The sequence below is a fragment of the Cervus canadensis genome, chromosome 6 (assembly GCF_019320065.1).
Source record: "Cervus canadensis isolate Bull #8, Minnesota chromosome 6, ASM1932006v1, whole genome shotgun sequence".
Taxonomy (NCBI): domain Eukaryota; kingdom Metazoa; phylum Chordata; class Mammalia; order Artiodactyla; family Cervidae; genus Cervus; species Cervus canadensis.
In genome coordinates this window covers 13478179-13503859 of record NC_057391.1, presented here as the reverse complement: position 1 = coordinate 13503859, position 25681 = coordinate 13478179, and the positions used below count along the sequence as shown (strand labels likewise).

General features: G+C 38.0%; 1 protein-coding gene across 6 annotated transcripts in view; it reads right to left on the bottom strand.

Moving 5' to 3' along the window:
* MAP2K5 (mitogen-activated protein kinase kinase 5) overlaps positions 1–25681 on the bottom strand; it is a 261289-nt gene that overhangs the window by 174233 nt on the left and 61375 nt on the right. For all 6 annotated transcript variants that reach the window (XM_043470889.1, XM_043470888.1, XM_043470885.1 and 3 more), the window contains one exon: positions 2011–2050. In XM_043470889.1, the coding sequence (XP_043326824.1) occupies positions 2011–2050 (40 nt within the window). The remainder of the gene's footprint in view (positions 1–2010; positions 2051–25681) is intronic.

The following is a 25681-nucleotide window of genomic DNA, read 5'->3' as shown; positions in this document are numbered from 1 at the left end:
CCACTCTCCTGGAATAAACAAACTGAAGTTGATTATCTTTAAAACATCATTGGCAACAGTCTAGAAGTTTTGACATCAAAAGAATAAACAAATAACTAGACAAAAAGGAAAACAGTGCTGAGTTGGTGGAGGTGACTTTGAGTGAAGATGGAGCCAGAAGGCACAGAAAGGACAACTAACGCTAAGTTGGTACCATAGAGCTGTGCTCAAGTGAACTCACGGAGGCTGAGGTGGAGCCTGAGCTCTAGAGTACTTACCCTGGGAACTGGCTCGACTCAAGGCTCCTCCTTTTTAAAAGGTGGGGCCACGACAGATGATCTCTAAGGTCTCTTTCAGTTCTACAACTCTGTGAACCTAGTTTGGCTGGAATATCAAAGTAAACGTCCCAAGAAGGAGCTCTGTTGGAGCGACCCACCAAAAGCTATTTAAATTATTAAAACTAGACTTGATAATACACATAACACATCCTCAGTGCTGGATTAAGGGTGGCATGGGAGAACAATTCTGGATTGCACAGCAATCAGGAGACTCGAGTCCATTTTGGTCTGACTTTACTAAAAGATACAACACACTGCAGTTTAATCACTCTTATTCTTAGTTTCCTAGGTTAGATAAAAGATGCAGAAATATATCTATATGCTCACTGTGGACAGTTAAGAAGGCATCTTGGAGGAGATGGACCTTGAAAGGATAGATAAAAGTCAAAAGGATGGGCAGTGCTAGTAACATGTATCCAGGCTGCATGGTGTAGGAGAAGACATGTGCTTTGAGTTGATGCATTTTGTTTTAAATCTTGGTCTTGGCTCTTCCATCTGGGTGACCTTGGACAGTTCAGCTTTCTCAGTGTCCTCAAATCTAAAATAACAGGCTTACTTTATAGATTTAAAAATTAAAGATAAGAGGTACATAGAATCAAGCATTATACCGGGCATATAGTAGTCATTCAAAAAATAAAAAGCTCTCATTACTAAGAGACTGAGGATAACGGGCATTCCAGAGAGCAACAGGCAGGTAAAGCAGAGGATGTAGCTGGAAGGTGTGTTAGGGGTCTGTCTGTAGAGTGCCTAACTAATCAGGGGAGTGAGGGATGAAGCTGGCCTCACCAGTCTGTTAGCTAAAAGCCCAGTTTGCAAGTGGAGTTCTATGGACTTGAATTTGAGGTAGTACAGGGTTCAGTCAGAGGTGCAATTCAGAGATTCCACAGGGAAATCTGAGATAAAATGAGGGAAAATCAGGCACCAACAGCCAAGGCCAGAAATTAAACGCAAAGTAGCACGGGCAGAACTGGGATCTTGGAGTACGGCAGGGATGGAGTGTGGATTATGGACACAAGGGCAACAAGGGCAACAAGCGAGGAGCATCTAAGGTAACGGCCTAGAACGTCCCTGAGTTACGTGCGCTTGACTCTATTCGATGGTGTGGTGTTAGGGTCTCTCAGAATGCCGTAAAGAAAGGCCTTATGTTGTACACTACTGGGGCTGAGGGAAGAGGCATGCCAAGATAGTGATGCATCAGGTCTGGGGTTCAACTTCTCAACTCCAGTGGCCAGGTGAAAGGTACAGTGAAGAAGTTCCTATAAACGTCTAAGTACGACGTATGTGAGCCTGATACAAGGCAAAGGTAACGAGGATGAGAACAGAAAGAAAGTGACACACGGACCCATTTCAGGGGAAATTTCTGACAGGACATGGTGACTTACGGGATGTGGCAGATGAAAGAAAGAAAGAAGTGAACAACTACGAAGTTTTTGAACTGTAAGATGAGGAAGACAGTGGTGCAGTGAGCAGAGAACATGGAAAGAACTATGGGCGATGAGGAGTCAAATCACAGTGCGGGGATCCTGAAGGTCACAGCAGGGCCAGAGCTTCCACCAGCCACCACCCAAACCTTAAACCACTTCATTTCCTCTTTGACAATACCTATGATTCAAGCTAACAGGGGTCATGATGGGAGAGAAGGCAGTAAGCATCAAAAAACTCATGAAATTCATAAAACTTATCTAGCACTTACCTTTACAGCTAGTATTTTCCCACTTGGGACATGATATGCTCTGTGGAAAGAAAAAAGAAATCACTTGGGATTACTAAACAACCTCCAAAATGGCTAAGGACATAAAATAAATATGAATACATCCTCAGTAAGAGAAATATGATACTTTTAGAGAACACTAATAACAGTGGTAATTTCCATTTCTATTGAGGACCATGGTTTACACAGTGATTCATTATGTACTACCTTAAAATAACTCTGAGTTAATTCTGGTATTATTATCCACTTTTTAGAGCCCAGAACTCTGAAGCATAGAGAAGCTAAGCAGTTTATCAATGGCACAAGTTAATAAAAGGCAGAACTAGACATCAAACCCAAGTCTTCTGGCTCCAGATCCCTTACAACATACTGTCACGGTATGTGGCAGTGTGTTCTCTGCTAAGCACGGTACAGAGCCAAATAAAATGGGAGGTTTCCCTTTCGTTTATCTCAATTATATACACAGATAAACTGCATCCCTACATTCCATTAAAATAATCTCAAAACACATGACTGAAGATATAAATTCATGTAAGAAGTCATAGAGTTACAAGGACCAAGTATGACAGTTATCTTTTTCTAAAAGCTAGCATCTCTCAGTATTTTTCAGAAAACTACAGAACAAGGCTTCCCTGGTGGCTCAGTGGTAAAGAATCTGCCTGCCAATGCAGGAGACATGGGTTCGATCCCTGATCTAAGAAGATCTCACATGCCATGAAGCAACTAAACCCTTGCGCCCCAACTATTGAGCCTGTGCCCCAGAGCCAGGGAGCCGCGACTACTGAGCCAGCTGCTGCAACTACGGAAGGCTGCACGCTCTAGAGCCCATGCTCTGCAACAAGAGAAGCCACTGCAAAGAGAAGCCCACACTCTCAAACCAGAGAGTAGCCCCTGCCTGCCACAACGAGAGAAGAGCCGACTCAGCAAGGAGACCCAGTGCAACCAGAAATAAATAAAATTACATTCTTAAAAAAAAAAAAAAAAAAAAATTACATTCCTAAAAAACTTCAGAGACCAGTTCAAATGATCAGATACAGTGAAATAATTACAATTTAAATCAAGCAATATGAATACATTCATTTGTGAAAAATACTAAGGGAATAATGTTTGCAGAAATAAAATACCATTACATCTCATCAAGACTTTTTATGTGAAATGAAATGTGTGCCCATGTACTGCACTGACTGCACATTCTGACCACTATCCAGAAACAGTACGCTTTAAATAAAAATTTCAAAACAAACCACATAACACAAACAAGCACTTTTTATGGCAAGTTCATATAAGTATAAAGAAACAAATTAATTTGGAAGAAGTAAAATCTTGCTCCACGAAAGATTTTACATATCACCCAAGATCAAATTGGTCTTCTCTTAATCCAAACTAATGTTAAGGTGTAACTGGGGTAGGAAAGATGTGGGTGAAAGAAATTTAGCTTCTCAGGAATTTCTCATCCTTACATGCTAAGCTGCAAACTACATTTTCCAGGCTCCCAAATTTTACTGGGTAATGACCTAGCAGTAAACACTTGTCATTTCTTTTATTGTTTTAATTGAGATATAATCGACATACAGTATTAGTTTCAGGTGTACAACATAATGATTCAATATTTGTATATACTGTGAAATGATCATCACAGTAAATCTAGTTTACATCTATTACCACATAGAATTACTACAAAAATTGCTTATTTCATAAAATAAAAACAAAACATATATCCCATCATTATTAAAAATGATTACTAAATTTGGGATTTAGTAGCACCATTTTCTGTTGTTTTGTTAGAAATAATCATGTGGTTGCTCTGAAATTTTTTAACAGCTTTATTGAGGTATAATTATATATGATAAAACTCACTTGTTTTAAACATACAATTCAAGATTTTTAGTATGTTTACAGAGTTGTGCAGTCATTGACAAGTGTTTTTAAAGTTACTGACTTATAGAAATGGTTCAAGTATTTGTAATTTTTCACACATAAAATGTTACAAATTCAGGTATGACTAAGAAAAAACATATATCAATATGTATATAAATCCATATATAGGACTGTTATAAAAAATTCATTCTGCTTCTCCTGAGTAGACAAAGGTCAAGACAATTAAGGAAGGTAAACCTAGCCTTTATCAATTAATTATACAGAAATTCAGATCTATCTCACTATAGGAAAGGCAAGCTTATAAAAATCATCAATTGTTCACTTTACCAGAGAATACTTTAATCTATACAAATGTCTAAAGACTTTTTCTAAACACCAACCTCCCTATTATATATAAATACTATTCAAATACTGTAAAACTTAAATAATTAAAAAAAATTGTATACTTTGTATAAAGTGATATACATTTTCAAAAGTGGAACCCCTGTGTTATACTGGTTTTACAACAAATTACCACTTACTTTACTACGTTAACATAGGACTTTTACAATGTATGAAACTACATGTCATGATTTAATTCATGATATGTCTGAACTCATGCCATAAATTAATATATAAAAGCTTACACTGTATTTATTCAGTGCATGACAGAGAAGTTGCTGGCCTAAGCCAATTTGAAGTGTGATTTGAAGGAATTTAGCAGCTTTATTCCAGGTAATATAACACGTAACATTTAATAATGATATACTCTTTTTCCTCTCGAATTATCATGGTGTCTTCCAATGTCAACATTTAAAACACTCTATATTACAAAAAATGAAATGTAAAGATAAATAATTGAATGCATACACAAGGACTCAAAACAGTGTTGTTACACTGGACAATGAGCAACACCTGGCTATATTAGACTAATAGCAGTGATAGGGAAATGATTAGCAAATAATCGAGTACATACTATATACCATACTGGACAGTTTAGCAACTTAACTAGCTTATCAAGAAAGCCGATCTATTCCAAAAGAAGGGTCTCCTATTTCCAAGTGAATTAAAACGGGAGACTTGATGATTTAATTATGATGCAGGTTTATTCATCTGTGGAAGTTTGGGTTCAGTTTCGAGCAATAAAAACGCTGTGTGGCTTGGTTTACAGTGCAATGACAGTACCAAATTAACATTTAATTTTCAAGAAGAAGTGGAAGACAAAGGCTATGCCAGGTAAGAGTCAAGTGTGTCCCTTAACTTTGCAAATGGCATTCTACCCAGAGACAAGGAATTTGTTTACTTTCAGTGGATACTGCATCTCAATTGTCTTGACCTTCCTCAACACATTAACTGTAAAGTGATTAATGAAGTTTGAATGGAGGCTCTGGTTACACCAAAAGACAACTATACACCTCTGCATTGTTTTAATTAACAGCTAACACTTCAAATTAGCTTGCTGTTGCCACAGTAATTACCTGTTCCAATGAGTGCATGAAGGAAGCACTTTTATAAGTTATTTTTAGTGCTGAGTCCTTGAGCATTCCACTTTGTGACCAGCACAGAACTTCTGGGAATAGTACCAGCCCTTAAAATTGAGCACACAATCTATACACACTTTAGGACTGTAAAAGCTAAGTAGCCTGGTATAAATTTTTTGAGTATTTAAAATAACAAGCAGACCAGCAAAAGAGAACATCTATACTTTTCATACTTTCTTTACTTTCTCTTTTCATTTGGAACAATAGGTTCCATATGAATAAACAAAAAAAGTTGGTACCAACCCTTAATTTTGGTAGTACAAATTCAGACAATGCATTGAGCAAGTCAGTAATATTGAACACTGTCTTATCTAATCCCTCCCTTTTAAGGCAGAAATATCTAAAAGGTTAAAAAACTGGTCCAAGCATACACAGTCAATGGCAAAGACAAGACTGGAACTGAGGCAGAACATGTGTATTCTAGGAACTAAAAAAATATGTGGTAACGTTTAAGTTTTCTTAACTGCATTCTAGAGCAGGGAAACTCAAAATTCAAAACTTACAAAGGCGCCGCCCTATTTCAATCAGGCTAAGGACTGTCACACTAAATCTTTCCCAGCAAGGAAGCATTCTGCAAGCACTGCCAACCTGTCAGGGGAGGGGGAGGAGGGAAGGCTGTATGCTCTAAGACACTGCCTGGGTTCTGATGCTAGCTCTGACACTTAATGTGAACATGGACTGTTATCAAACCTCACCTTGTCTCTCATGCCTTAAGCCTGAAAAGGGGAAATTGGTCCCTATGTTATAGACTTGTGAGGTTTAGTGAGAATAAGTAAAGCATAGAGGACAACGCCTGGCACAGAGTAAGTGGGTGTTACACGTTAGGAAGCTAGAAAGTTTCCAGGGTAGTTGGGTGTTTTAAGAGTAAAACCATTAAAACAGACTGAAAAAGCTCCGTTTTCTGCTTCTGCAAATCTCCCTTATCCACAATACTTACTCTGCTCCACAAAACATCTTTCTGCCTCAGGCCCTTTCTACCTACATCTCAGCCTGCACCACTCTTCCTTCAATATCCACTTGACTTGTTCCATCACTTCCTTCAGGTTCAGTGTTACTTCTCTGACTATCCTACGTAGAACAGCTCATTCTCTCTTTCTTTATTCTTCATAGAATTCATGAACACTCTACTCAATTTATTATTTGTCTCCAGTCACTAGAAAGCAAGCTCTGTGAAAACAGGGACATTTTGTTGTTGTTGCTCTATATGGCATCTCCAGTGCCTAACACTGTACTGGGCAAATTTTATAAATATTTGCTGAAAAAACTAATAAATTGCCCTTTTAAAAAAATTATTGGTTTAGATTCTAAACCTATTAATATCCAATTTTTCTTTTCTTTTCTAAACTCATGAGCCCTTTAAGTATGACTGGGCTCATGAGTTTTTACATATGGTATTTTTTCACTGTTCAGTTGCAAATATTTTTGTCCCATTATAATGTGCTACACGACCCATAAATTATTCAGATGAGTGCATTTTAATTCTCAAATGAATGAGAGGTTTAACATTATTATTATTAATTTCTAAACTAATTATATTATCGTCAGAAAAAGTGATCTGTAAGTTACAAACTTAAGTGAGACTTGCTTTGTGCCCTAGTATATAATCAGTTCTTAAATTTTCTATACCTGTATATTCTCTCAATATGATTGATAAAGAGTTACATGATCATGTGATCAACTTGTTAATGATGATGTTAAAGTCTTCTATATCTTTAATTTTTATCTGTTTCATCTATTGATTATTGAAAGACAATTCTCCTACCATGATTGTGGATTTATTAAATTTTCCTTGTCAAGCTTTTTTTTTGCTTTATGTATTTTAAGGTTATGTTATTAGCTATATACAAGCTTAAGACTATTATATATATTTTTTCTTCTATCATTATATAGTAGTCCTTTCCATCTTCATCCCTAAAATTACAAAAAAACACCCACAAAACTTTTTGCCTTAAAGTCTGCTTTGCCTTATGTTAATATAACCACACTAGCTTTCTACTGATTAATTTTTGCCTAATATCTTTTCCCCGACCTTTTCCTTTCAACCTTTCTCTGTCTTCATGTTTTAGGTATATATTCTAAAATAGTCGAAAACAGCAGATAGCTGTATTTTTTTAAGTTCCACTTGACCAATCTACTAACTGGCAATATCAGTCAACATATATCTATAATTATTGATACATATAGATTTATTTCTACCACCTTATTCATTTACTTTTCACCTCTCTCCCTCTACTATACTGGATTGTTATTGCTGTTTAACTGCTAAGTTGTCCAACCTCTTAGCAACCCTGCAAACTGTAGCCTGCCAGGCTCCTCTGTCCATGGAATTATCCTGGCAAGAATACTGGAGTGGGTTGCTATTTCCTCCTCCAGGGGATCTTCCTGACTTAATTATCGAACCCGTATCTCTGAAGTCTCCTACACTGGCAGGTGGATTATTTAACACTGCGCCACCTTGGAAGACCTGATACACAGGTGGATTATTTAACACTGCGCCACCTTGGAAGACCTGATACATGTACACAATCCCCTTTTTTGGATTTCCTTCCCATTTAGGTCATCACAAAGCATTTAAAAAACTATTTATTTGGCTGTGCCAAGTCTTAGTTGAGGCATGCAGGATCTTTTGAATTGCGGCATGTGAGATCTAGTTCCCTGACCAGAGACTGAACTCGAACACCCCAAAATTGACACTAGAGAGTTTAGCCACTGGACTACCAGGTTAGTCCCCTGCCCTCACTCTTGAATGACAGTTTAACTGAGGCAGTTATTTCCTTTTCATCTCGTGAGGATACCACTGTCTTTCAGCTTTCAGTACTATTGGTGCAAGATTGCTATCCACAAATTGCTGGCCGATAAATGCCACTGAAGGTTCTTGGACAGAAGAGTGGTATGATCAGGCTTTAAAATTCTTACCCTGGCTGCAGATTACCACAATACTACTTGAAAGAGCAAGGAGCACTTAGAATGGTGTTACTATAGGCTACATAAGAGGGCATAATACGAATCTAGGTAGTATTATCAGATGTGGAAAAGGGGACATAGATAGAAGACTTTGGCCAGATATAATTTATGACACATGGGGATGAGGAGGCTAAACCTAAAACTGCAAGCAAAGATCATAGAATTATGGTGTTTATTAACAGAAATAGAAGACTCTTATCTAGTCATCCTTAAATATATAATCCTGCACTTTTAGCTTCATGAGGGCAGAGACCACATCAACTTCATTCAACAATGTATATACAGCATCCAGCAAAATACTTAGCACATCATAGATACTCAAATATTTATGAGTTAATAAGTAAATGGTGTAGTCAGGAAAGGGGAGAAAGAAAAAGGAAACGGGGAACTAACAATTTCTAAGAGTCCACAGAATTATTCTCATTTTCATATGCTGTATGTAAGATAAGCCACATTTCACAGATAATGACAGAAACAGACTTGGGGATGTTAAGGTGATAAGAATTTATGAATGGCAGGTATAAGATTCAAATTCAGGTCTATTTCAATTTAATGCTTGTGTTCTTTCCAGTACAGACAGAGTATGCACAGGGAATGATTTGAAATAAGTTTACTTCAGGATAATGTGAGTGTTGAACATGGAATTCAGAAGAAGAATGTACTAAAACTCCACATATCATATTCCCTATTCTATGGCTTATATTTCCCTATCCTGTGGTTGATGCCAATTCATCCACTGGCATCAACTACTCTGATGTTTTATGATATGTCACATGTTGCTGTTAATATTATTTTTCTTCAAAAGTGTTATGTAACTTCAGTAGTATAAGCTTCATTTAACGATACTGTAAACTCTAATTACCAAACAATACTATAAATTCTTAATATAGGGTCTGTATCTTATCCTATTTTATTGTAAGTTTCAAGTCAGGGTCAAGGTCCATTCTCTTAACTGCTGTATCCCCAAATTCTACCACAGTATATGACACACTCTCCTCTTAGATACCTAGTTTTCGTATTTAATAAATAATGCACATCTCCAACTGCCAAACACAACGGTGGGCACTGTGGCTGGGGTAGAGAACAAACCAGACAAGGTTCCTGCTTTCCTGGAGCTTACTTTCTAGTGGGGCAAGACTGACAATAATCAAATAAATACACAATATGTCACGTATCAGGAGTGCAACAAAAAAGACTAAAGGTAGGGATATAGACAGTGATCAGGATTAGGGGCATTTTTAAAAAAATATTATAGGTAGGAGGAAATTAAGGAATGCACTGCTCATTCAGTTATATGTGAGCAGTAAAGGAGTATACCACTTAGATAGTCAGAAAAAGAGGACTGTGGGCAGAGGAAGTGTTGAGTTCAAGGCCTTAAGGTGGAAGTGTGTATTTGACATGTGTGTGGAAGTAGAAGAAGCAAGAAGACTAGGTGTGGGAGACAAAGTTAGAAAGGTAATGGAAAGACAGATTGTTTAGTACCATTTAGACCATGGAGGTCTTTGGCTATCATTCTGAATGATACAAAAAGTCACAGAGTCATGTGGAGAGTTTATATTCAGAAAGATCATTTTGTCTGTCACGTAAAGAGAATGCTTTGTAGGAAATTAAGGACACAAACCAGAATAGTAGCTGGGAGACAAGAGATAATAGAGGCTTAGAATATGGTGGTAGGTCAGAGGTGGTCCGCTTGCTGAAACAGCTTTGAGGAAACGCCAACAAGATTTGTGGGTTAATATAATGGATGGTCTGGGAGAAAAGGAAGAAAGAAGAATGACTGGAAAGTCACTGTCATGAGCAGCTTGTAGAATGAAGTTTCCATTTACAAAGATTAGAAAAACTAAGAAGGAACAGATTTTAGAAGAAACCAAGAACTCCACTTTGGGTAACTTTCAAATGCCTAAGACATTCAACTGGTAATTAGATATGAGTCTTAAGTTCAGGGCAGAGGACAGGACTGGAGATATACATTTGGGCTTCATCAACATATAGATGATATGTAAAGCCATGAAAGTACAAAATCTCACTTGGGAATTTTTTAATAAAAATATTTTTATTTATTTATCTGGCTGCATGGTTCTTGGTTAAAGCACACGGGGATCTTCAATCTTTGTTGTGACATGTGAAATCTTCAGTTGAGGCACATAGGATTCTTAGTTGTGCACGCAAACTCTCAGTTGCAGCATGTGGGATCTAGTTCCCTAACCAGGGATCAAATCCAGGTCCCTGGCACTGGGAGCACAGAGTCACAGCCAGTAGACCACCAGGGAAGTCCCTCAATTAGGAATTAAATTAAATCGAGATGAGGTATCAGGAGTGGACCCGAACAACTCCAAATCTAGCAATCAGGGAGCTGAGACGAAATCAGTGAAGGCGATGAGCAGGTACAGAATGTATGCCAGCAACGGAACCCATAGGACAGTGCTCCCAAGGCCTGAATGTTGGCGCTGCATCTCTGACACTGCCAAGAGCAGTACCTTGCTCAGGGCAGGTACCCAAAAGCACATGTAACCGACTTCAAAAGCAATATTTGGGGACAAATGCAACGAATCTTATTATTTTCTATATGAAGACGGGTCTAGTACAATACACACAAGGTTAGAGGTGTGTTAACTTTCATCTAATTCCTAATGAGACTTTATTAAAAGATACATCAATCCAAAAAACTAAACAGAATTTCTATAAGAATCTTTAAAAGTGTGTAAGGAAAAGGAGAAACTTGAAAATGAAATGTTAAAAAGTCCTACATTCACACAGGACATAAGGGAGAAGCAACCTGTGTTCACATTTCAACATCTGGACTCCCACACAAATTTATGTCATGCGTAAGATCAATTGCGTCTGTATTTTACAATGTTTACTGAAATTATTTATGCTTAGAATTTCAAATTCTAGGAGAACCGAAAAAATATGAATCGGCCCAGATGACTCCTGTTCACAAAATAAATAACCTAGAGCTGATCATATATTTTCTGATAAAGCTTGTACAATCTCATACAATTAGAGCAGGCATCTAATTTCTACGACACAATTCTGCATATTAATTTCTAAATACTTACTAATCAAATTATTTTCAATTATGAGAAGAAAGAATTTATAATAGGGAATACTTATGCTTCTCTAATTGTGAGGTAGGATATAATTTAAGAATGGGGGACTGACCTATGATCTGACTGCAAATACTTCATATTTCAGCATAAATTATGATATGACATGGGATAAATGTCACTCTTAGTGAAACAGTCATCAAAATGACTATAGAAACACGACTCCTCCCTTTTTTTTGCCTCGTAGAGCCAGGATTTCAAGAGTAATTGCACGTATGATGACTTTTAATCATGATAGCAAGACAAGAACACTAAAATGACACACCGCCGCTGCCCTGTGAAGGGGGCAGGGCAGTTCTCTCACACACCATGTGGAATAAACGCCACTGACTCAAGTTCCACTCTCACAGAGCATACCGCATAAAAGGTTAGTGAAAAGCGGGACGCAATTACTCTGTGAATTATTTATAGAGCGCTATCAATTGTTGGAAATTCTCCAAATGAATGGGAAACTTAAGAAAAAAAGCCAGTCACTAAAATGGTGAAACCAGTAGTTAAGGTCTGGCTTAAGAATTACATACATACAGAAACAAAACAAAAATATTTTGCTATTTTGTGAGATTAATTTTTTTTTAAAAAAACCCTAGATGTTGTCTTTTAATGCAATGACATGCTTTCAGGAACCAAATGTAAACTAGCTATGGTTCAGTTAACGAAAATTTTGTTTTATTGTTTGATCATTTTAGAGATTTATTCTCTTGGTAGGTTTCTTTGGGGGTGGATTTTACCAATATGTCACATAACAAAATAGCCATCCACAGGGAAAAAAAAAATTCAAATAGTTTCAGGGAAATCAACACTGACAGTTGTTGTCTCCCAGAATAGATAAACACATTAGCCGGGCTCTAGCTGTTAAAATAGGAAATCCAAAGTAAACAGCAGTTGTAAAAAGCTTTCATATAAACTGTACTAGTTCAAATAGCAGTCTATGCCAACGTTCCTTCTGCCTAAAAACCCATTACAAATGCTGACTACTGATTGTAAAATGATTTATGGTTAAGCAACAGGGCCCCCCAGACTGTCTAAGTATCAAATCAAACATGTTATTAGGTCACACATAGTAACAGCTCTTTCAAGATGCTGATCATACACAGGGCTCACAAACCAACCTAATGTTTCTGGTAGGGTTAGAAAGAGTTCCAACCAGAGAAGAGCTATTTCAACTCTACATTTTATGATTTCTTCTTTCTATTTCCTTTGGTTCTCTTTTTTACTCCCACATCTGTCTCAAAGTTAATGTGGTCATCACTTCCTCCATATTTCTTTCGTAAGTTGATATAGCCTGATTCAAGCCTTTAACATCAACTAGAATAATGTCTTTTAATACACGGCCCAAGTGCATTTGAGATTAAAGAAGCTATAGTCATAGTGATCTCTTGATCAAAGCTTCTGAAAGAATGTTAATGGGCAAAACAGAGGCAAGAGAAAGCCCAATGATGAGGATGGGAAAAAAATGAGGCAACACATGTGGGATGGAAACAAGAGTATCTCGAGGATTAACTAGCTAGGAAACTTCTTTCCTGAAATGGCTCGATTACAATATCATCTCTGCTCATAGTGGAAAGCTAACAATAAGTCACTTTCCAAAATGAGATAGAAAAATCGCTATTTCAGAAAACCTCCTTCTACTAATAAGTAACATTCAATTGTGCTTTGTGGTTTATAAAAAGTTTTTTATATAAGGAAGCTATTTAAGTTGCACAAAAATGTGTAAGGCAGATATTCTTATTAGCCTCACTTTACATATAAGGAAACCAAGGCTTAGTGAGGTTAACGACTGCTTCAAGATTCTTATCTCCTAAGCTTTGGAGAACTTTTTTTGGAAAAAGTTGGCTTAAAACTCAACATTCAAAAAATGAAGATCATGATATCCAGTCCCATCAATTCATGGCAAATAGATGGGGAAACAATGGAAACAGTGAGAAACTTTATTTTGGGGGGCTGCAAAATTACTGCAGATGGTGACTGCAGTCATGAAATTAAAAGATGCTTGTTTCTTGGAAGAAAAGTTATGACCAACCTAGACAACATATTAAAAAGCAGAGACATTAGTTTGCCAACAAAGGTCCATCTAGTCAAAGCTATGGTTTTTCCAGTAGTCAGGTATGGATGTGAGAGTTGGACTATAAAGAAAGCTAAGCGCCGAAGAATTGATGCTTTTGAACTGTGGTGCTGGAGAAGACTCGAGAGTCCCCTGGACAGCAAGGAGATCCAACCAGTCCATCCTAAAGGAGTTCAGTCTTGGGTATTCATTGGAAGGACTGATGTTGGAGCTGAAGCTCCAATACTTTGGCCACCTGATGCGAAGAACTGACTCATTGGAAAAGGCCCTGAGGCTGGGAAAGATTGAAGGTGGGAAGAGAAGGGAACGACAAAGGATGAGATGGTTGAATGGCATCACCGACTTGATGGATATGAGTCTGAGTAAGTTCCAGGAGTTGGTGATGGACAGGGAAGCCTGCAGTGCTGCAGCCCATGGGGTCACAAAGAGTCAGACACGACTGAGTGACTGAACTGAACTGAACTGACTGAAGCTTTGGACCGGGCTGTGGGTTCAAATTCCTCTGGAGCCAAAGCCAATGCTTGTCCCAAACAAGCCTGTGTGAACATAATCAGGCTGCTTCTAGATCCTCTAATTTCAGTTGTCTTCAAGGTTCTCTGGATATGGTCAGTGCTGGTTTTTGAAAAGCAATAGGGAAAATCGATTGAATGACTCACTTTTCAGAGTTGCATTAACTTTTTCAGGCCACTGGGGTACAATTTACTAAATTACCTCTCCTAGAACACTAAATAGTACCCTAGTGGGTCAAAGAGTAAATGCACCTCTGAAAAGTGAGCCATTTATCCCCTTCTTCCCTGTAGTACCAGATGCAATCTGTCCCCTATGACAGAAATATTAACCCATTTCCATTAAAAACTCAAGAAATTGTCCCACACTAGAGAAAATGAGTATGGGGAAGCTTCCCTGGGAGAGGAAAACAAAACAGACAAACAAAAATCTCTCTTCTATAACCTTGCCCACAATACTGGTGAAAAGTCAACATGTATTTATATGAAAATACTGGGGTTTCATTCACTGAAGATTGATTTTAATCAAGGCCTCAAAACACAACAAAAAACTAGAAATTCAAAGCTGATGGTTTTCAGCAGGGAGATGCACAGGACATCATGATAACTAGTTTCATCCTGTACTGCAGTATTTAAAAAGTAAAGCTCAAACATATATCTTGCATGTGTAATATGATACATATCACAAATGGTGGTTCTTACACATATATCACTATCCTAGAGGTTATCCCTTTGACATAAAAAAATCTTCCTGGCTAGCAAATAAGCACATTATTGCTTTCAACCTTTATAAAGGCAAAAGCCTCTGAATACATTTCTGAGTTGCCTCAGGAATAGCTATTGAGTGATTTAACAGTTGCTAGATATCTTAATAAAGCTAAACTTTAAGTTTTCAGCACTGTTAGTCTCTTACTCTTCTGGAAGATGGCTATGCAATGAAAATAAGACAACTTTAATTTAAGAATCATCCAGCTTCTAATTAAACTGCCATAGGCAGCTGGTTGGATAAGTTTTAATCAGTTTCAATCACCTATTGATTGGTATACTGAAGCCTAAAAAATTAAAAGTAAAAGATGATTGGGGAATTGTCCCATCTCAGAACAACAGTACAGGCCTCTGTAAATAACTCCTCTTTTAACCATCAGCTAAATGAACACTTCAATACTGCAGTACAAAGTCTTCTGCAAAATTACTTTAACTAACAAGCAGAAATTTATCAGCTTCAGCCAAAATCAATGCTGAAATCAATTTGAACACTGGTTGTGTCTAAAGGGGCTCATTGGCAATTTAGGGAAATTACACCATGTAAATGCCTGTGCTTTAATTGAACAGTTTCATCAACTAGGCTGTGATTGCTGTCCATTCACTTATTTACTTTCGCTGCAGCTACCATTCTGCAAAGGAATGGCTTTTGTCAGGCTGAAGAGAGGCACTTTATCTTCATTTTGTGCACTTTTGTGCATAACAGACTTCATGAAACTGGCATACCATGACTAGGGTCAAAACAAACCAGGAGGGACTTTTTCCTTTAACCTAAAAAATGAACAACACTCAAACTACCATCATACTTTATACCATCCAGGGAGAGTCATCTTTAAGCAAAGAAAAATCTTTGCCTCTATGTTTTGGACAACAGAAGAAAGTATTTGGATTCTAAACCAAATTCCACCATGCTCTTCTTTTTGAGATATCTATAGCGACTTCCAAAAATATATAAACTGCATTAAAACATTCTCTCCAAAAATTAAGTAACATTTTGTTTTACAAAGTCCTTTGAGATTAGTCAAGAGGAGCTGATTCTCCAATCTATTCAGGAGATTAAGGCTTAAAGACATCACATATATTTTTGAAGTAAGACTAATGAGAGGAGAAAGGGAGAGGGGTCTGCATGGGAGGAAGAAATCAGACTTGTTTGTAAAGATCAGAGGCCAAAAACATCTATAAGACTCCAACAATGACAGATACACAAAAATACATACACAAAAGCACTCACAAAATCATGAGCAATGAAAAAAACCCAAAGATGCAATTTCTGCAGAACTATATGTGGAACTGACTGAAGTGTGGAGACAGGAATTAATGTTTTAAATACTGGGTTAATCACTTAGTTCAAAGATTACAAATTTCAGGGAAGGTGAGAAGAAAGAAGACCGGTTTGTTCACATGAGTCATCTGTAAGGTTCACGTGCCTGATGCAGAAAATAAGAATACAAAATACAGCTGCAGTATCTGTGCTAGACAACGCCATCAGAGTGTTTTAGGCTTTCACACAGTTTGCTTACCTTAGCTCCTCAGAGAATCAAAACGTAATTGTTTACTAAAAAGGGCACTGGGAAAGCATCAAGAAATAAGCAAGCGTGACTTTCAGCGGTGGTTCTAGCCCTTGTCTTGCTTTAACTCCTCAGAGAAATCCCCTGATTTCAGGATTTCATCACAGGTTACAAGATGTTGGTGACACCTACTCTACCCAGCTCATTCCAGCATTGCTGGCGTTAACCCTTGGCATGCGATGGTGGCCCAGGGTGGAAACAGAGACACAGCCATACGATTCTGAGCATCCACTGCATCCTGGTACCCGAAGGCAGGGCCCTAAAACATTTTACTAGGCTTCCAGGGAAACAAGAGAAACTCCTCATTTGCCTTTCCAGTCAGTTGCCCAAGGCTTACACTCTGCAACACTAAAAGATTAACTTTCAAGAAAAGTTAAAAGGAAGAAAAAACAAATGGTGTACAGAAACTAAACTAGGTACATGTGTTGTAGTAAAAATTCACTCTGTAATTTTATCCCACCTATCATTTTCTCTACAACGATAAAATTTCATTGGCTATATATTTTGTTGCTCAATGTAAAAATATATTTTATTCATAGTTCTTAGACAACTTTTCAGAAAACTTAATTATGGTCTAATCAGAGCTTTGTTTATTGACTATAGTATATTGTTACATTTTGTTTCTATAGTTAGTAGTCATAATAGAATCAGTATGCTTGAAAATCTTATACAATGTATATTTTCCAAGTACACTAAGCTTGTTAAAATACTATATTGATTGTGCCCTAAAGCAAGTTCTAATTTTGTCTGAACTATTCTTCATTCCATTATTTGAATTCACAAAACAAAAACCACAGTTCTGCTTTGAGCAATAATACTGTACATTCTTTTTCTTTCCTTCTTCTGTAGTACTGACTAGGAAAAATATGGAAAGTTTAGGATCAGATACATAATACAAAGTTGGAGCCCATTATACAGAGTGAAGTAAGCCAGAAAGATAAACACCAATACAATATACTAACGCATATATATGGAACTTAGAAAGATGGTAACGATAAGCCTATATGCAAGACAGAAAAAGAGACACAGATGTACAGAACAGACTTTTGGACTCTATGGGAGAAGGCGAGGGTGGAATGACCTGAGAGAACAGCATTGAAACATGTATATTATCAAGTGTGAAACAGATCGCCAGCCCAGCATGAGACAAGTGCTCGGGGCTGGTGCACTGGGATGACCCTGAGGGATGGGATGGGGAGGGAGGTGGGAGGGGGGTTCAGGATGGGGAACACATGTAAATCCATGGCTGATTCATGTCAATGTATGGCAAAAACCACTACAATATTGTAAAGTAATTAGCCTCCAACTAATAAAAATAAATGGAAAAAAAAAATCACAGTAATGTTTAAAAAAACTTGATGCTTAATACCCAGAGCTTAAGTCTCTATTGCTGTTTCCCCCTCTCATTTAGTAACCTGCTCCTCCAATTCAGTTTTAGTGCACAAATCAGAACCTAAGTGTATTCGACTCCAGTAAGTCAGCAATTTAACAGGAACATGGTCTCTTATAGCAAGGTAACCAAAGACAGAGCAATGGAAAAAAAGAAAAACAAAACTGTGGCAGAAAGTTATACACAATAAATGCGGTTTGTATTTCCCCGTGAATTATTTTCCAAAAAAGCAATTTAAGTAAATACCCTAGATGCTATGGTATACAAATATCTGCCTGTGCTATATGCCAACCAAGAGCCTTTAATTTTCTAACACATCAGATACTGTAAAACAGTTTAGAAAAATTTAATGTGTCTTATAAACCAAGAAATGCTCCAACTCCTCTAGTACAACCATAGAATTAATCTCAGGATCCAATTATTAAATTCAAAGCTTTTGATACATAAAGAGACCCAAAGGATAGACCAAATAACATGTTGCCATAATTCTGTCAGTGAAGTAATGGTTGTTTTAACATCTACTAAAAAGCCTCTAAAATTAACAACTAGAGATGGTGCATCACTGACTTTCAAGATCATATATTAATTTAGATCTCACACTGAAAAATAATTTGGGTTAAAAATTGAGAAATGTAAAAGAGTGTAGATGACAAAAAGGAAAACCGTGGCTTGAGAAGTAAGCCCAAGTACTGATGTAGTGTCAGAAGAAATTTGAGGTGGACAACTCGATGTTCTGATACTGAGTTCTAATCTTGATTTGACCATGGGCATGCCACTTAACCCTTCCAAGCTTTATCCTTCTCACTAGTAAAAAGGGGCTAAGTATACAGACCATGCTTCTTGGCAAGGATTTAGCGAGATCTCAAAGATCCCACATGATCAGGCTCCTTCCCATTTCTCCACCATCCCCCAAGCTTGCTCTACTCCAATTCCAACCACACGCCTAAACACAACACCTTCACACCCATCTCAGGGCATTCTCCACAGCAGTTCCTTCTGCCTGGGTTCTAGATTCCCAGATTCTCCCATGACTGGCTCCTTCCTGTCCTTCAGGTCTCAGCTCCAATATCCCCTCCTCAGATAAGCCTTGCTGAACATTCTTTACAGCACTTGTAAGGTCTGGTATCATCTCACTTTGGTATTCATTTTCTTGATTGCTGTCTGTCTGCCCACCCCCACCCCAGAACAAGCTTCAGGAGCACTGGCCACTTGTGTTATTCACTACTGGATGGCTTTGGCACAGAGTGACTCTTGGCGAGTATATGTTCAATGAATATCCAATAAGCAAAATCTAAAAGAACAAAACTAAATGATACTTGACATTAAGATTCTTATGGTAGCTGAACGCTAAATTTCATTCTGGAACTTTAGACCTTTGCAGTCATTTCATGTCCAGTCTAGGTAGGAATTCTTTTCTCAGCAGTCCTGAACACTAAGCCATATCATTCTGCTTAAGGTAGACGCCAGAGCCACCCAGCGATGCACAATACTTTGCGTCTATCCTGAGACTGTGAAGACTGCCTCTGCAGGTTAATTCCTAAAACACCAAGTGTCTACAGTAGGTAGGGAGTGGTACTGGGCTCTGGAAAGACATCTGTCCAAATGACCTCTAGGGAGGACAGGACAGTGGGAAGAAGAGCAGAAAGAGTACGTGGCTCACTCTAACCAAAGGCACTGTCACACAGACGTTCAAGACCAGCAATCTGAGGGGGCCTTCAGAAAAACCTGCTCCTCTGTCTACAGGAATGCCCTTCAGACTTTATGTCAGTTGTCATGGGACCTCTTGATTTTCTCTCATGCAGATAAAAGGCAGCCAACTCCTCTGATCACTTATCAACTCAAATAACAGTTCCTCCATGAGGCCCTTTCTGATTCCTCCTGAGGAAAGAGCTAAAAGTCATCACTCCCTCCTCACCCGCAAGGGCCTGTGTGCCACAGAGACACATGGCCTAGACTGCGAGGCCCTGCACTTACCTATCGACAAGACGTCTCCCTCCATCTGGACACAGGCCGATGAGAGCCTGCTCTCCCCAACAGCTGACACAGTGCCCTCCACACGGCACATGCTCAGAAGGCACCCACTAATGAACGAAGGAAGACTGGACATGCACAATGTCCCAGGCCCCTGTTTATTCTCCCCACGCTCCTCTGAGTGGTCTCTGAACTGTCCATCTCTCTCTGGAGTCAGTACCCAGAACTAGACACGAAAATCCAAAAGTTACACCCTGCGAGACAAAGTCAAACCCGGATGCTCTACGCTCTTAATGCACCCAGAAGATAGATTTTAATGGAAACTAGACCTCTTCCACCCTATAAAAACAGAAGTGTGCTAATGCTTATCTGTTCTTAACCACTTCTGCTGAGGACTTTATATTTCGTTATAAAGAAAGCACTTTTATTAAAATAAAATATTAGAAAGAAGTCTTGCTACTTCAAAACTATTCTTCCCTGAAAGGAGATAGGGTTGAAATACTTCGATTCAGCAAATTCTTACTTGAAATATTACCATAATGTATTGATTTTTACCAGACTCAATTGACTGAAAAGTTGTTTGTATAGCAATATTGGCCAAACCAATATACTAGAACAATTTTGTTACCCATAGTAATCAAGTGTATTTCTGAAGTATAATTATACTGTCATAAAAATAAAGCCAAGATACCCTTTTCCAAGCAATAAAACAATAAGGGCTATAAAACAGGAAGAAGAAAAGGCTAAATAAATGAGATTTTTTAAAATGAAATTTAGTGTCTTTCAGAAATACCCCCGCCTCTTCTTCCTTCCCTTAAGCCAAGGTTAGCAGAAAATGATCAATACTTCAATCTCAATAAACTATTTCAATAATAGTTAATTCGGGTGGAAACAGAGTCTGAAAACCTCTGCTCAGCGACCCGTGGCATCCTGTCGTGTTGGCTGGATGCCGACAGTCCATCACTGCTGTAATGGATGTGAGCACGTGTGCAGTTACGGGACGTGGAGGTGGGGCAGCAAAGGCGGAAGAGGCGCAGTCAGGGGCTCGGTCCACTCTTCAGGTTCTGATCAAGACAACGCACACCACTGTACCAAACAAACCTGTGACAGTGAACGCTGAGAGAGGGGGGTGTGCACAACTAATTTTATTTGACAAATGCCTATTGATTTTCTGAAAATACTTAATATCCTTGCTTGTCACATGATACTATCATACAATTCAGCCATATACAAGTATTTAATTTTACATTAAGATGATGTCGTATTTGCTAGTTTAAAATACAATCCTGGCTGCAAGGAAAAGGCACTTCATTTGATTGGAAATTTAAAGTTAAAATAAATCAAACAATCACCCTAGCTCTTGGGTCAATATCAAAACCATTTAAAAACTACTCTTAATTTACAAGATGCACTTCAGGGAAAAAACAAAAAGAAGTGGGGTCACTGATGCAGTTGTTACAGAAACTGGGGTCAGGCCTGTGACTGTTTCTGGTTTGGCACCTTTGGGTTGTTTGGTGAAAAGGGAAATCAGAGTTTTTCTCGGTATTATGTGGTTCCCAATATTTACATCAAGGACTCTCCTGGTTGTGCTTTCCCTTCAGGAATCCTGTTTTAAAATATTTTGTTTACTAAATAGCATTTAATTAGGCATCAATTCATATATTTTTTCATTTTCTATAACTGATCACCACAGCTTCTAATTTTCATGAAATAAATCATGTTTATCAGCAATGGGCTGATACAATTCCAGTCCTGAAACAAAAATGTAATGTTTTAGTTGGCCTTTAAGCCATATCACAAGGGCAGAATACAATTTAATAGTACACATGATCTGAGTTACCATCTCCAAGAACCATCCCCACCCTACTGCCCAACGAATATTTCATAATATAGGTAAGACAACAGAAAGAAGGCAAGACCAACACCTTTGAGAACTATTAACCCTTCTCTCTTCTCTTATCTCTAGATATGGCCAAATTAGTTGCTAAATAATGGTATATATCCAATCTTTGAAACACCATGTAGTTAGCATATATGCCACTGATTATACCACTGAGAAAATTCTACCTCAAACCCAGGTTACACTCTTAACTTTACCGTAAGAAGCAGCTGGATTTAGAAAGTTCACTAGTGTTTTCCAATACCTTGAGATTAGAATACATGTCCAGAAAGCTGACAGCAAGAGTCTTAACCTGAATAATTGCATTAAGGAAAAAGAGAACATACGATCCATAAGTGTGTGTTGGCTAACTGACTTAGCATGGCCTAAGTCCTAAGAGGTAGATACTACTTCATTTTTGAACCCAAAGCTTACACGACTCCTTCAAACAATGCACTGAAGGAGCAAAAAACCTGAGTGCCTGACTCATTATCATAGAACGTTTTCAAAGTAACTGGGCCTATTAATTACTTTGACTTCCACGTGACTTACTCTCCAAGAAAAAAGGACAGTAACTAGAATGTTGAGTTAGTGGATACCAAATACTCAGTTTTAAATATGTGAAAGAAAATTAACCATTCAACATATGTTTTTAGTTTAGAAATCCTTATGTTTCTTGGTGAATGTTCTAAAACAATTATGCAGGCTCAAAATTATGCAGCACCTAAAACTAGCTAGATATGGGGAGGATCTAATTAAAGAACTCGGCTAAAACCTGCTTGGAAAAAACCTCCACTTGCCTCATTCTCATTACAGCCAACATGTATAGAGCATCTCTTCTATCCTTAGGACTGTGCTGGGTACACTAGAAAATACAAGTAAATGCAATGGACTCTGCTTGACCTTGACAAAACGCTGCCTCAGGGAAAAAGAGAGTGAAAGGAAGAGATGCCGCGTACGTGCTGGCTCTGCCGCGTGAATGTGAGCCCTAGCTTCCACCAGTGGTAAAAGAGGCTTGCCATCACACCAGCTGTCTTACAGCAATTTGAAAGTAAACTACGATAAAAGAGAATATACCTTGAAGCTTCGAAAAATCATAATATATGATATAATAATAAACCATATTCATAAGTCAACTAAAGAACAAAAGGAAACACAGAAATACATTATGTATCATACTGTACAATTTCTCAAAGTTAATTCAATACAACTTTAATTCTGTGAGATATTTACAGACCTTTCTCAAAAATAGAATCGCATGGCCAAGTAAGCATAGGAAGCCCAGGGATTAATGCTCTATCATTGTTCATTTCTATCATGAACAGTAGTAAGTTCATGTAAGTACAATGAGCATTCAGTGTCAGTTACAGTACTAAGCCTTTTTTATGGAACATCTAATTTAACCTCACAGTAATTTTGTAAGATGTGTACTCAGTCGCTAAGTCCTGTCCAACTCCTTGTGACCCCATGGACTACAGCCCACCAGACTCCTCCTTCCATGGGATTCTCCAGGCAAGAGCACTGGAGTGGGGTGCCATTTCCTCCCCCAGGGACTCTTCCCAACCCAAGGACTGAATCCATGTCTCCTGCGTCTCTTGCACTGGCAGGCAGAATCTTTACCACTGAGCCACCTGGGAAGCCCACTTTTATAAGATCGGTATTAGTATTATCCCCATTTTATGCATAGGGAAACTGAGATAGAAGACGCTATGTAGCTTTCCCAACGTCACACAAGCTGGTTAGTGGCAGATGCAGAATTCAAACTCAGAGTCCCTATACTTAACCACAAGACATACTGTTTTCTACTTCCTCTAAGTCTTCAGAACTTATTGTGAATCTATCAGAAGGGAATACTACATGTGCGCTTCCTGATTTAGTTTTTGGAGCAACGTGTACCACTTTAGAAAATGAAGCAGTTAAAGTACATTCATTTACTTTTCCTAAATTATTCCTTCTCCTAGAACTGATCCATTTCATTCAAACTAATAATCCAAGAGATACCACAATTTAAAATTACCTGGCTGGATCGCTATCATAATAAGAGTTCACCAGAGGGCTATACACAGGATCCACATTTGGTTCAAATATATAGGCCCAGAATTTCATATTGTATAACTGAGGAGAATATCCAAACTTAAAGGATGAAAATGTGATCAACTATTAAATAATATATATTGCAGTTACACAATAGCATATGCTTTGAAATTTACAACATCTCCTCAAGTGGAGCAAATAAGACTGAAATATCAACTTTTGCTTCACATTTATTAGCTTTATTATTCTTTATAAGAAAAAAAATAAATAGGCCCATTAGGCAGTTTTGTTACCAATGAGTGGATTTTCCAATATTTTCTTCATCTAGTTTATGTAGCATAGCCTGTAATGTAATCATTTTTGTTTGAAAAATCACAGTTTTTATAGTCAGCACCATTAAGGTAAACTTACTATAGAAGAGAGTCAATCATAACACATCAAACACTCAGTTTTATAGAGACTTTAGTAAAGTGGCTTTTCATTTCTTGATGATTATACCATTTCTTTGTGCTGAACTAAAAGGCAGAAATACTTGAACACCACAAATTGAAGCCCAGACAGAAATGAAGACCAATGATCAATGACAATGATCAATGATCAATGACTTGATGGATATGAGCTTGAGTAGGCTCTGGGAGTTGGTGACGGACAGGGAAGCCTGGCATGCTGCAGTCCATGGGGTCGCAAAGAGTTGGACATGACTGAGCGACTGAACTGAACTGAACTGATCAACGACAAGTAGTTATGTAATTTTATATCTTCATGTTCTCTCTCCTTAAGAATCACCTAGGCAATAAGTGAAATGTCTTCTTTTCATAAGAAATCTATGACATAAAATAAAATACTGAAATGATCATGATCCCGCTACTCACCCTCCATAAACAACCACTGTCAAAAACATACGGAATCTTACAATGTGTTCTGAGCATTAGCAATGGAAGCCAACTAAATAAACCCAGGAGAAGTTGCTAATGTCACTGCGGCGTCCTAGCAAATTAAAAAACTCGCACTAAGAACCCTCTCTTGGATACTGTGACTCTAATAAAAAGAAAACATCTAGCCACACTTCTTAGCTAAAAGCATTAGCCAGGTGAATGGGAAATTATTTGCAAGACAAAAAAGTTCTGCAGATGGCCAGTGTTGATGGTTACACAACAATGTGAATGTACTCAATTTGTAGACTTACAAATGGTTGAGATGGCAATTTTTATGTTTTTACTACAATTAAGGGTAACAGTTAAAGAAAAACAACACTGACATAATTTTATGTTTTAATTTTCCCTTGCGGGATGGGCATACCTATTTTAAGATAAAAGATTAAAATTTTAACACCTAGAATATTATTTCCAATAAAAATTATCTGCTGGGGTTTGGTCTTATGATTTCTCCTCTCTAGAATAAACCAGGATGGTAAATTCACAACAGGCCTTCAATTTAAAAATATAAACATGCTCGAGAGTCAAACATTTGGTGAAACAGCACAAATAAGTAGGTTAGACGTCTAAACAAATATGTTTGCATTCTATTCGAAGCCAATAAAAGAAGTTCAAAGAGTTGCTAGAAAACTTTTCTGTTTTATTATACCTGAACATTAGCATAAAAGCATTAAGAAGAAGAAAGGCTGAGACTTTGAAAACTGCTCCCTCTAGGGAACTCAAGAGAAGCAATTCGAGTATACATGTTCCTTCTTATTTCTAATGGTACCTGAACCCAAGAACCTTCAGGACAGGGTAAAAGGTCAAGTCAGATAAGAGTGAGGAGGAGAAGACCAGGACAAAGAAATGCTATTTATGTAGTACTAGGTGTTGCATCAGAGAAGGCAATGGCACCCCACTCCAGTACTCTTGCCTGGAAAATCCCATGGACGGAGGAGCCTGGTAGGCGGCAGTTCATGGGGTCACGAAGAGTCGGACACAGACTGAGCGATTTCACTTTCACTTTTCATTTTCGTGCACTGGAGAAGGAAATGGCAACCCACTCCAGTGTTCTTGCCTGGAGAATCCCAGGGACGG